The sequence below is a fragment of the Mustela nivalis genome, assembly GCF_964662115.1.
Source record: "Mustela nivalis genome assembly, chromosome: X".
Lineage (NCBI taxonomy): Eukaryota > Metazoa > Chordata > Mammalia > Carnivora > Mustelidae > Mustela > Mustela nivalis.
The window spans coordinates 108,944,581-108,958,036 of NC_139040.1; the positions used below are offsets into that span (position 1 = coordinate 108,944,581).

The 13,456-nt window shown below is 34.7% G+C and overlaps 1 protein-coding gene across 1 annotated transcript in view; it reads right to left on the reverse strand.

The window, feature by feature from the left end:
• Positions 1 to 13,456, reverse strand: part of IL1RAPL1 (interleukin 1 receptor accessory protein like 1) — a 1,316,605-nt gene that overhangs the window by 295,488 nt on the left and 1,007,661 nt on the right. Inside the window, exon 6 of the mRNA XM_082716862.1 lies at positions 8,246 to 8,320. Coding sequence (XP_082572988.1) covers positions 8,246 to 8,320 — 75 coding nt within the window. The remainder of the gene's footprint in view (positions 1 to 8,245; positions 8,321 to 13,456) is intronic.

The window sequence follows — 13,456 nt, forward strand, 5'->3', positions numbered from 1 at the left end:
CGTGGCCATTGCTGCTATGAGCATTGGGGTACAGATGGCCCTTCTTTTCACTACATCTGTATCTTTGGGGTAAATACCCAGTAGTGCAATGGCAGGGTCATAGGGAATCTCTATTTTTAATTTCTTGAGGAATCTCCACACTGTTCTCCAAAGTGGCTGCACCAACTTGCATTCCCACCAACAGTGTAAGAGGGTTCCCCTTTCTCCACATCCTCTCAGGAAACACAGGTTGTTTCCTGTCTTGCTAATTTTGGCCATTCTAACTGAAGTAAGATGGTATCTCAATGTGGTTTTAATTTGAAATCTCCCTGATAAGCCTATCATAGCTTTAGGCCTTTAGCATTTAACACTTACAAAGGAAGTTTGACTTCTGCTTAGATAGCAATTTTTAATGCAAATATACAAGTTGCATTTTCACATAGCCTGTTCCACCTCTCTAGTATGAAAAAAATTTTTTGATTTTGAAATCTGTGAGATTCATATAAGTTATGTATATAATGATCTAATAATACTAATACTAGTATCCATTTGTTGATTTCTCATTTGCTTTAGGATATAAAATATTAACTAAATACTCATATGAAAGATATTCCTCTTTGGGTTAGAATCATAATTTTTAAGGGGCTTTTGGTTTCAAAAATAAGATATCAGACCACAACAGCTGTCAAGAGTTATTACTTTCATTTATGATAGCATGATAAATTTGGATTAAGTAGAACTGAATGCCATCAGTTTATATAATTATAATACTAGCCTTTATTTGCTTTTACATGCTTTAATTATGATGTCTATTTGTCCAGAAGCTCCAATTTATGTCTAACAAGTTTCATGTCAGGCAATAGAGCTATGCTAATCTGCATATCTTTCTCAAGTGGGCAACAAGTACATAATTTTTCATCTAAAACTTGGACTTTGGATACACATGTTCTTATCCAGAATGAAAAGGAAGTTTTTATAGTTTTTTAGATGAGTTTGTCAGGGAAAACATGTCTTGCACTTTCCCTATGGGGCAGTAAAAACAGTCAACAACATTACATTTGCTCATGATAATCAGAAGAGTAGTTGTGAATGGTAAAACCCAGTCAACGTTGACTTCCTTACCTCCTGGAAAGCAAGGTAATATTTGCATCACTTGCATGACTTAGCAAAAAAGTATTTGTTTAGATCAACAGTATTATATGCCACTTTCAGAATCAGGTATCAAATTTACTCCCAAATTGTTCTGTTTTGAGAATATTGATATTATTTACCTCCTTGAAAAAGGAAACAAACAAGCTTCCCAATTTTAGTAAGAAAGGATAGTAACTATTCAGAGAAGGTATGTTTTGTTTCAAGCTATTAAAATATACACCTAGATAGCAAATGTTAGATAATAATTCCCTATGGAGTCTTCTTAGATTAAAAACTTAATTAGTATATTTGTAGTAAAACACATTCCAGGTACAATATATTTATATTCACAGCTCCAAGATATAAAAGGCTCCCAGTTATAGAGTGAATAAGTTAAATGGGAATAAAAGATAAAGTACAGATAATAGAGTCAATGGTATTGTAATAGCATCGTACAGTGACACATGATACTTACACTTGTGAGCATAGCATAATGTATTGAGTTGATGAATTACTATGCTGTATACATGGCACTAACATAATAGTATGTGTCAACTATCTTCAAAAAAAGCATGAAATAGAATATGTTTCAATAATCAATTATTTAAGCAACATAGTAAATTAAGTGTATAACTTACATAACAAGTAGTTTTCCTAGAAGGATATCAATTAGGATCTATTATATAAGATACAAATTTTTTCCCCAGGTCTACTTGAAATTTAAAATTCTGCGAGCTATAATATGGTATAACAGGGCATGATATGCTACTTAAGTTCTAGTGTGATATTTTATCTTAATTAGCCTGTAGCTAAATTGAATAAAGTTACATGTACATGTGTCCCTTTACTTGGACAGATGTCTAAAAATCTGAGGCTTCAAAACTGTCATCAACCACTTTCCTCTCCACGTTAACATAGATGAATCCTTGTTACTTGCTCAGATACAGGAGTGTTTGCTTTTTAACAAACTTAACAAACATATTAAATACCAAAGAAAAATAAAAGCACTACTGGGCAGTTTGTTTAGTTCAGTCTCATTTTTTTCCCTTGCAGAAAATTTGGAGATGTGTGCCCTTTGTGGCATGTGTACCTTGTCCTCAATTAGTATTTATTGGCATTTCCTGTGCACAGGGTACATCATGAAGTTACTGTGAACTGTATTAAGAAACACAGGATCTAGAGAAAGTACTCAGTTGAGTATTAGGATAAGCAAGAGAAGAAAATAGAGACTTTTAGACATTCAACTAGGTTTCCATATTTCATCAACTCTAGGCATTTACCTAAATGGACTAGATTTATTTGAAATCCTCCAAATGTGACTAATTCTGAAAAAAGAGAGGCCACTTATATGTAACGAGTAAAGAGTGAGAGAAAGAGGTAAGAGGGAAAAGGAAGAAGTAATTCTGATTTCAAAGGAAACTGACTTTTCCTTTGAAAGCACTATGTTGCAAAGATGTATCTTTTTTTAAAAAAGATTTTATTTATTTATTTATTTGACAGAGAGAGATCACAAGTAGGCAGAGAGGCAAGCAGAGAGAGAGAGGAGGAAGCAGGCTCCCTGCTGAGCAGAGAGCCTGATGTGGGACTCGATCCCAGGACCCTGAGATCATGACCTGAGACGAAGGCTGTGGCTTAACCCACTGAGCCACCCAGGTGCCCCTATCATTTTTTAAATCTTAACTCTAAAACCTGTTAGAATAAATGAATTCAGTAAAATTGCAGGATACAAAGTCAATACACAGAAATTTGTTGCATTTCTATATACTAATTATTAACTATCAGAAAGAGAAATTAAGAAAACAATCCCAAAGAATAAAATACCTAGGAATAAATTTAACCAAGCAGGTGAAAAACCTGTATATTGACACATGTAAGACATTAATGAAATAAATTAAAGACAAAAAAAGACAAATAAAAAGGTATTCCATGCTCATGGATGGAAGAATTAATATTATTAAAATCTGCAAACTACCCAAAGCAATATACAGATTTAATGAAACCCCTCTCAAAATTCAAAAGGTATTTTTCACATAAATAGAACAAACAATACTAAAGTTTTTGTGGAATCATATAAGACTACAAATAGCCAAAGTCATCTTTGAAGAACAAAGAACAAAGAAGAAAAAACCTGGGGGGATCATGCTCCCTAATTTCAAACTATATTACAAAGTTACAGTAATTAAAAAGTATGTATTGGCATTAAAAACAGCCATATAGATCAATGGAAAAGAACAGAGAGGCTTGAAATGACCTCACACATGCATTGTCAACCAATTTATGAAAAAGGAGCCAAGAATATGCAATGGGAAAAAGCCTCTTTAATAAATGGTGGGAAAACTGGAGAGTCACAAGCTAAAGAATGAAACTGGACTACTATCTGAAACCATATACAAATATTAACTCAAAATGGATTACCAAATTGAATGTAAGACTTGAAACCATAAAACTTCTAAAGGAAAACATAGGCCATAGTTTCCGGACATCAGTTTTGACATGGAATTTTTGGATTCGGCTCCAAATCAAAAGAAACAAAGACAAAAATATACAAATGGGATAACATCAAACTAAAAAGCTTCTGCAAGACAAAGGAAACCAACAACAAAATAAAAAGGCCACCTAATGAATCAGAGAAATATAATTACAGATCACTTATCTGAGGTGCTAATATTCAGAACATACAAATAACTCAAACAACTTAATAACAACAAAAATAACCTCCAATCTAATTTAAAAAATGGAGAGAAGATCTGAATAGTCATTTTTCAAAGAAGGCATACAAACGGTCAACAGGAACATTAAAGGATGCTAAATGTTATTAATCATCAGGGAAATGTGAAACAAAACCACCCTGAGATATCACCTCACACCTATCAGAATGGCTATTATCAAAAAGACAACAAATAATAAATGTTGGAGAGGACATGGAAAAAAGGAAACCCTGTGCACTGCAGGTGGAAACGTAAATTGTGGAAAACAGCATGGAGCTTCCTCAAAAAGTTAAAACTAAAGCTACATATGATTCAGCAATTCTACTTCTGGGAATTTATTTGAAGATAATAAGAACATTAATTTGCAAAGATATATATATCTATATGTTCATTACAGCCTTGTTTTTAATAGTCAAGATATGGAAACAACCTAAGCGTCCATCAGTGGATGAATCGATAAAGAAGATGTGTGTGTGTGTGTGAGTGTGTGTACACGTACATATACAGATATAGATAGGGATATAGATATCTATGATGGGATAATACTTAGGCATAAAAAAAAAGATTGAAATCTTGCAATTCGTGACAACCTAGATGGATCCTGAGGTATTAAGCTAAGTGAAATAAGTCAGACAGAGAAAAACAAACATCGTATTTTCTCTCTTACATGTAGAATCTAAGGGAAAAAAAACCAAAATGAAACAAAAAGCAAGTTTATAGATTCAGAGAACAGACTGTTGATTATAAGAGGCAGAGGACTGGAGAGTGGGAGAAATGGATGATTTTTTTTTTTTTTTTTAGTTTAAACAAGTTGAATTTAAACATTTTAAAATTTATTACAGCTATTATATGCTTCTGGTGAGAGTTTATGTTACTTCTTTGGTAGGAATTCTAAAAATATAGCAAGAAAATTTAATAAAATTATTTGATTTTACCTAGTATTTTTCCTTTTAGGAATTTGACCTGTTGAAATAATTATGAAGTCAAGGGAAAAAATGTATAAGTAAAGATCACTGCCTCATTATTTATGATGATAAAATTTGTAAAAAAAAAACCCCAAATTTCTAGAAATATATGTGAAATTACAGGACACTTATGTGGATATCATGTATCCATTAAATGGATATTTTCCAAGAACATTTAATAGAAGCAGATTCTTTCCTTTAATTCTCCAAAATTCCTACCATTAACCTGTACGATCATTTTCTAAGCAAAAAAACTAAAATTTAAATACAGTGATACCCAGGTCTAGATGAGTAATTAAAGGTAATTTTTCATCACTTTTAAGTTATAAAGTATAATGTATCTCACTAGGTTAATGGTGGGATTGATTTCTACTCTTTGAAAGTCTGTTAATAGTGAATAATAACATCCTTTGTTCTGGAAGTTTCTGAAAATGGGTTCCTGGCTATAACAAGAAGGCCACTTTGCTGACTGACACACCTCAGGGCTCAAGCTCAGCAAGATAATGGTGTCTGTCTTTTGATTCCCTTGACTACCATAGCCTGAAAGGACTAATCAGGCTCACATACTGAATTGACCTTTAGAATTGTACAGCATGATTTCTAGGATTTTACCCAAGCAAGTGCTGCCCAGACATTTGCTGATGTCTTCCAGTTAATTAAAAAGAACAAAGTTCTTTTTTTCACATTGTGAAGTAACACACTGATGCCACTTAAAATGGAAATGCTAGGCTGTAACCACATTAAAATTGATTAAAATTCAAACCTACCCATTTATATATTTTTTTACTATTTTATCTTTTGTCCTCAGTACTTTGCTTTCATACCTATTGCTTTCTACACTGGAATCATTTAAATGACTACTATCAATCTTTCCAGTTTTGAGAAGATGAAGGAACTGGGAGGAAAAGAAGCCACAAGGGAGGTGGAAAGCGAAAGGCATCAAATGGCAGATGAAGGAGGATATGGTGATGAAGACAAATCCATGATTTTATCTATGACATTATTAATCAGTTTTATATATTTACAAACTGGAGGACTAATGGGTTTATAGTTACCAAGATCAGATGGATGTGTGTATAACTTTGCCAGGATGTTCAAGTTAGGTCACCAGACATATACCAACTCAGCTTTGTGTAATTACTGATTATTGTTCTTATACTGTAGCTCATGTGCTAGTTTTATTATCCTCTGAGGTGACTTTTCAATTTAGGACAAGGTTGAGTCAGACACCTGAGCTCTTGATCAATGAAACTCTGTTGGAGATTCTCACTTTCTCATAAAAGTAGGTACCACTTAGAGGCTCTCCATCGCTGGTACTGGCCACCCTCCTGACCCCAACCACATGAAACTTCACTCAATCCCCCTTCCTGAGGATGTAACACATTTGACCCTGTTGAATTTGACAGCTTTTTTCAAGCCTAGAAAGGCAAAAATTAAATCCCCAGGAGGAGAAAAATCAAAGTACATATTGAAGAAAACAAATACATTTTAAGCATCTAGAGTCTTTTTGTTTGGTCCTTAATATTACTTTCTATTTTCACTGACCCTTTGTGATGGTCTGCTCACCTACTCCAATACTACTGCAGTAACAACAGTAACAGAGTAGTTTATTCAAATCAACTGTTGATCCAAAAATTCAAAAATTAAGGCTAAATTTCCCTAACTAGCAAATGATTTGTTCTATACAATGAGAATCAGAATCAGAAAATAAAATGAAACAAAAGTTGTTTAAAAGAATCCAAATCCTAGGTTGATGTCTCTAGTTTATTTGGTATTTAAAGAGAACTCATGCTCCTTTTGGTGGTGGTAATAAAGGAGTTATAGTACTTCTCAGAGCATCTTGCTAACACACAGGCCCATCTTTCTTCAAATGAATATGCAGTTGAAACTTCCAATTTGCATAAAAAATTTTCATACTTTCAAATTGATTTGATTAGTTTCCATGATTTTTGTTCAAGAAAAAATAATTTTTTAAAAAAGAAAGCTTTATGAATTATTTCATTCTGTATAACATTTTAGTATAATGTAGAGAACAATAGCTAATATAAGAAAACCCTCTGGGTAACCATCAATCATAGTATTCTTTTAATTATGTTGTCAAGTAAAGAAACACAATTTCATTTTCACTATGTTCATTACTGATAACTGGTACCATAAACCACTTCTTCTTTCCCAAGATCTATATATTGTTTTGTATAACTTTAGAAATACATCTTCCTACGAATATTGAAAGATGTGTATAAGTGTGGCCACTTAAAATTTACATTTCAAAATTTCCTCAGAAAGCAGCAATAAAAGCTAATATACTTTAATATACCATAACATGAGTAAAGAATATGGTGAAATTTTAATATATCTCTGTTTCATATAGAACATTACTTTAATGATGCCTATGGTCTTCTATCTCAAAATAGTGACAATTAGAATACTACTTGCATGTATATGGCATCAGCTCAAAGGCTTGGGTTTATTATCAAAGAAGCATATTGATGCCCTGACTTGAATAAATCTTGCTTAAGTTCATGCCTTAAAGTTAGTGAATATTACCAATGTTAAAAACCTGTTGACTATAATAATTTCATAGGTTCTAAGACTGTATCTTTTTGCACTATAAATTTGAATATGCTATTACTAAAGATGATCACATCTGTAATCTTCATTTTGAAGATGATTTACAATTTTAATCCAAATTCTCACTCCCAAAACAATAATAACGTCAATAACTTAAGGGAGGGTTATCAATTCCTTTTTAGTTGTATATAATAAAGTATTTCTACTGTCAAATGGTGAGTGTGGAAAAAAATTCCATATAAACATGAATATATGGTTAAAATTGTACGTAAAATCATACTGATTATAGATATGCCATATTTGGAAATTCCAGACTGAACTCTAAGATAACTATGTTAGAATTCTGATTTGTAGTCAACTGGATATTTTTACCAAAGCAATTCTGTCCATGTTCTTATGTCCTTTAACCAAAAGCTACTTGCTCACATTTTGTTAAAAATAAAATAGCATAATGTCCTCCACATTTGATTAGATAAAAATGATGTTTAAGAGCAACACTTATCTTAATGTATTTGTACCTTTTATCCTAATTTTCAAAAATTGTCTTTTAATGTACTAATGGTGTTAAGTCAAAGAGTTCCACACAGCCTGTAAAACCAAACTGAGCCTTATAAAAGACAATATAATGCCACCAATAAGACCTTTAGCCCATCTCATTTCCTAACAAGTATATGAAAAATACATGAGTCTTTATATCCATATGTCCAGCTTGGTATTAACGCACACACGGGGGAAATGGAATGGGCCATGTTTGCTGGGATTTCACAATTTTGCTCCCTTCAAATACACACACGTTTGGCTTAGAGGATGACATCAGGTTATAATCTAGGCTTATTAATTATTGGAATGTATTGAGAAAAGGGTATTAACCAGAATTAAGGAATTACTCACCCAGCTGAGTCTCCTGAATTGTCAGTTTACTTTCCATAGGATACAAAAGCTTGGGTGGCTTATCAGTCAGAGGAGCTGAAAAACAACAATAACAAAACAGACTTCTAGTAATGCTGCATGAGATGAATGATAAAACACAGTTTATTTTCCCAGGTATTTTTCATTCTCAGAGCAGTGTGTCAAAGCATTCTACCAAGTAATGACTTACATATTGCAGTAGTACCTTCAGGCGAGCTGAAAAGCTAGAAGATTGTACACGAGTCAAATATAACACTTCCAAATTGACAGTCACATGAGACCATTAAAGTCGGAATCATGACTGGCCAGTCCTTAAGAACATATGGCTACGATTCATCAAATATTTTCAATTTGCACCTTGTTTTCTATATTAAAGGGTACCCTACATTTTCTCTGTGTTAATTAAAGCTAAACATAGTATCTGTATTGTGCATTTTGATGATTTGGGGGACATAATGTTGTCTTATTCTCCTTAATTCCTTTCCAAGTTTCCATACCCTGGAGCGCACTGCCTCAAAGCCCCTAACTTAATAAATAGGTTAAGTATTTTTTGCACACATAATCACAACATGGGATAGCAGTTTGGTATTGGCATTCAATTAGTACAAGTGTAAGCTGCACACTCCAACATGTACATAAGTATTCACCAAGATAATATTTTAAATGATACTTGCCATTTACTCAAAACCTCTTATTACTATTATCCATTACATTTTGAAGCATTGATTGCTAATTTGCATAATATACTTGCTTTGATTTTTTCACCTTCCACATACTTCTGCTCTGCACTCCCATCAGTTTATCAGTCATCAGCCTACAGGTCTAGGAGTTTTACTATGATGCCTCTTAAAGACAAGTTTCCCATTGCAGACTTTATTCCTGTCCAGTGAGACTGTCTGGACTCCAGACAGTCAGTTCTCCTTCATTAATCCTACCTCCCACCTTCTCTGACTGAATCTCCCAGGTCCCTTGAAACTTGTCACAGCAACTTTCACTGTGTAACAAAGATAGAAATGATCAATTAAGGGTTGCTGAACTAAATGTTTTCACTTTGAGGGCTTTATTCCTTCCTTGCCAGGAGACCATGCCAGTTTGGGTGATAACTTGAACGCTGATCCACACAGCAGTGTCAGGACTTGGCCACATGTCCTCATCACCAGAGGACTGGAGAATTCAATCTGCCTCGGCAGCTCACCTTCATCTCTCTTCAACTGAAAACACAGTCTGTGCAAATGAATCACGATCCCCCAATGCAGAAAAACAGGGATGAGTTTTAAGAGTCCTGATTTGGGATACCAACCTCACAGAGGATCAATAGCTTTCATTTGCAACTAATTGAATACATTATTCATTCATCTTCGTTAGCATTTAATACAGGGATGGGAGTGAAGGGGAAAGGAAAGTTGAGATAATGGGTTGAAATAAATCACTCTGAAATTTTTCTTGAAGATTTGACATCTCTGATTAACCTTATTCTTCTTTCTTACCTACAGTGAGATTAAGAGATTTTTATTCTCCTACCAGCTAAATAAATAGATTATTCACTAAAGGTTGGTAAAAGGGTTCACCATTAACAGGTCAAAAAGCCACATTTCAAAAAATAAAAATAAAAAAAAGAAAGAAAAAGAAAAAAAAAGCCACATTTCTTAGGCTTGGATTCTCATATGATTTCAGTGAACTTCAAAAGCAACTATGGTATCAAAATAACTGGCTTATTCAGTAAATTAACTCAATTTATAAAATTTTGTGATTATGTAGTTACAAGTAGACAACTCAACAGTTTGTTACAGAAAGCACCTGACAGAAATGTTCTCAGTTCAAACACATCCCACACTGATTCCTAATAAGAAAACAAAACTGCAGGGAAAGACAATAAAATGCAAGTGTAGCACATTATTTCAGAAATATAAAATGGTTTTGTGGTTCTCCACCTCAATCCACCATCTGCCCTGTGGCATAATGTTCTATCTTTAAGACCTTTCATATTACTCTCTATGTGATAATTCCAAGTTAGCAGAGGAATCAAAGAACGTTGGAGCCAGAGAAAATTATATGCTTATTAAGTACTTTGATTTTTAAATTGTGTTCCCTAAAGCCTTGGATTTCCATAGTGCCCCTCTGGGCAGGTGAAGTGAAGATGGAGATAAAGAGTGGTCCATGTGACTTGATTTGTACCACTCACTCCTCTCTGGACAAAAGGAGCTTTGCTTTTATTCATCTTATACATCAGTATTTCACCTAAAATTTTTACCAAAAAAATTTCAATTCAATTCAACAGCTGTACATGGAACATTATAATGTACTAGGCATTGTGACAGGGACTTGGGATATCTCTGGTTTCTGCCCTGACATTTTATAATACTTAGAAGTTTAAAAATAATTTAAAATATGGACCAATTCAGCTTCTTTGTTTTAGAGATGCAGGATCTGAGGTGCAAAAAGAACAACGGCCTTGCCAAAGGCAACAGAACAAAGTGAAGCTAGAGCCCTTCCTAGATCTTTGCCTTTCAGTTCTTTGTTAACTGCTCCTTGAAAATTCTGTCAAGCATTTGTGCAGGTTTCTCCCCAAGGTGTAAGCAATCTGTTAAGAGAGCAAAAACGTGCAAGTAAGTAACCCTAACCTACAGCAGAACACTCTTACTATGTAGTCTGTCATGTTCTTTTTAAAGATTTATTTTTATTTTATTTATTTGAGACAGAGCATGAGCAAGTGAGCAGAGCTAGTGAGAGAGAACACAAATGGGGTGGGGCAGAGAGAGAGAGAAGTTGACTCCTCCACCCACTGAGCAGAGAGCCCAATGCAGGGCTCAATCGCAGGACTCTGAGATCAAGAACTGAGCAGAAGGCAGAACTTAACTGACTGAGCAACCCAGGTGCCCCTCTCATGTTGTGATATGCTCTGACACTTTTTATCAGTTAGGCATACTTCTCCTATGGTTCACTTAAAAGTGAATGGAGGAGGAGCAAAATGGCAGAGGAGTAGGAGACCTAAATATTGCTGCATCCCAGGAATTCAGCTGGATAGTTATCAGAACACTCTGAACACCTACAAACACAACAGGAGATAGAAGAGAAGAATAGCAGCAATTCTAGGAGCAGAAAAGCAACTGCTTATTGGAAGGTAGGATGTGCAGAGAAGTAAATCCAAGGTGACATGGAAAGCTAGACCATGGGGGAGGGGCTGGCTCCTGGCAAATGGTAGAGCAGCACAGCACAAAATCAGAACTTTTAGAAGTCTGCTCCACAGAGGATCGTTGCTCCAGAGGCCAAGCAGGAGGTGAAGACCTTGTGGAGACAGTGTGGTCTTAGAACCCAAGGGAACACAAAAAGATCATGGATGTCTGAGTGTGGTAGAGATCCCAGGTACTGGAGCAGGGAAGCCAGCTGCAAAGATGGAGCAGAGGAGTGGGCTCTCAGCTTGAGGTTAACTTGAACCATGATCCAAGGCACAGTTGGGCCATAGCTCTTTGAGCAAGGATCCCACCACAAGTGGCAGATCTGGGGAGACCTTCCCCCTTCCTCCTCCAGGAGGAATGGTGTGGGAGCACAGGCAGGAATCTGCTGGGTTTGGAAACTCTGAACAGGGCCCTGCATCAGAGATAGAAATGCTCAGTCACAGGATGGGTGAGCATGAAGCGCAGCCAGAGACCAGGGAAACAGGAGGGATTGACTGCTTTTCTCTAAGGGTACACTGAGGAGTGGGGCCCCAAGCTCTCAGCTCCTTTGGGTCAGAGATTGGGAGGCCACTATTTTAACTCCCACCCTCCAAAGCAATATGGAAAACTTTCAGGGAACAAAAGCTGCCCAGAACAAAACCAAGCAGATTGCTTACCCTGGTCCCTGGCAAGAGTGGCACAATTGTGCCTTGGGCAAAGACATTTGAGAATCACTGCAACAGGCCCCTCCCCCAGAAGATCAGCAAGAACATCAGGCAAGAACAAGTTCACCGATTGGTGAGAACCATGGAACTCCAGAGCTGGGGGAATGCAGTACATAGAATTCATGACTTTTCCCCCCATGATTCTTTAGTCTTTCAAAGACACTTTTTAAAAAAAATTTTATTTTTTCTTATACTATTTAAAAAATTTTTTCCTCTTTCCTATTTTAAACTTTTAAAACTATTTCATCTTACCAATACCTTTTTAAAAATCTTTTAAGATTTTCATTTTTTTAGTCATATTCTATCCCTTCACTGTATTTAACCATATTTTTTGTATACCTGTAAGTTTTCTTTCTTTAAAATTTTGGGATGCAGTTTCTTCTAACAGATCAAAATACATGCTAAGTCTGCATTGGTGGTATAGTGGTGAGCATAGCTGCCTTCCAAAATACATGCTAAATCTAGTATATGGCTTTGTTCTAGCCTCCAATCTGAGCATACTCTCCCCCCCCCTTTTTTTCAATGAACTTCTTAGCTTATCAATTCTTTTTTTAGAATCCTTTTTAATTTTCATCTTTAGAATCATATTCCATCCCTTCATTGGTTTACCATTATGTTTACATAAATATAGAAGTTTTATATATAAATATATGTTTATATATTTATATAAATATATAAGTTTACATATATTTATATGTAAATATATAAGTTTTCTTTCTTTAAAGTTTTGGGAGGCAGTTTCTTCTAAAAGAACAAATTATACCCCAAATCAAGTGTGTGGCTCTGTTCTATTCACCACTCTAAATCTATAGATCTATATACATATATACATATATGTATAGATACATATATGTATCTACATATAGCTATCTATATCTATAGATATAGATGTAGATAGATATACAGACAGCATATATATATGTATATACACAGACACACACACACACACATATATATATATATACATTTTTTTTTCCTTTCCCTCCTTTCTTCTCCTCCCAGTTTCAAGTCTCTCCTGATTTGGTTAGTGTCTATTTTTCTGGAATCATTGCTACACTTTTACTATTTTGTTCTCTCATTTATCTATTCTTATCTGGATAAAATGAAAAGGCAGAAAAATTAACCTCAAAAAAAAAAAAAGAACAAGAGGTATTACCAATGGCTAGGGACCTAATAATACAGACATTAGTAAGATGTCAGACCTAGAGTTCAGAATGACAATTATTGAGGTGCTAGCTGGGGTCAAAAAAATCATGGAAAATATAAGAGAATCCCTGTCTGGAGAAATAAAATCCCTTTCTGGAGAAATAAAA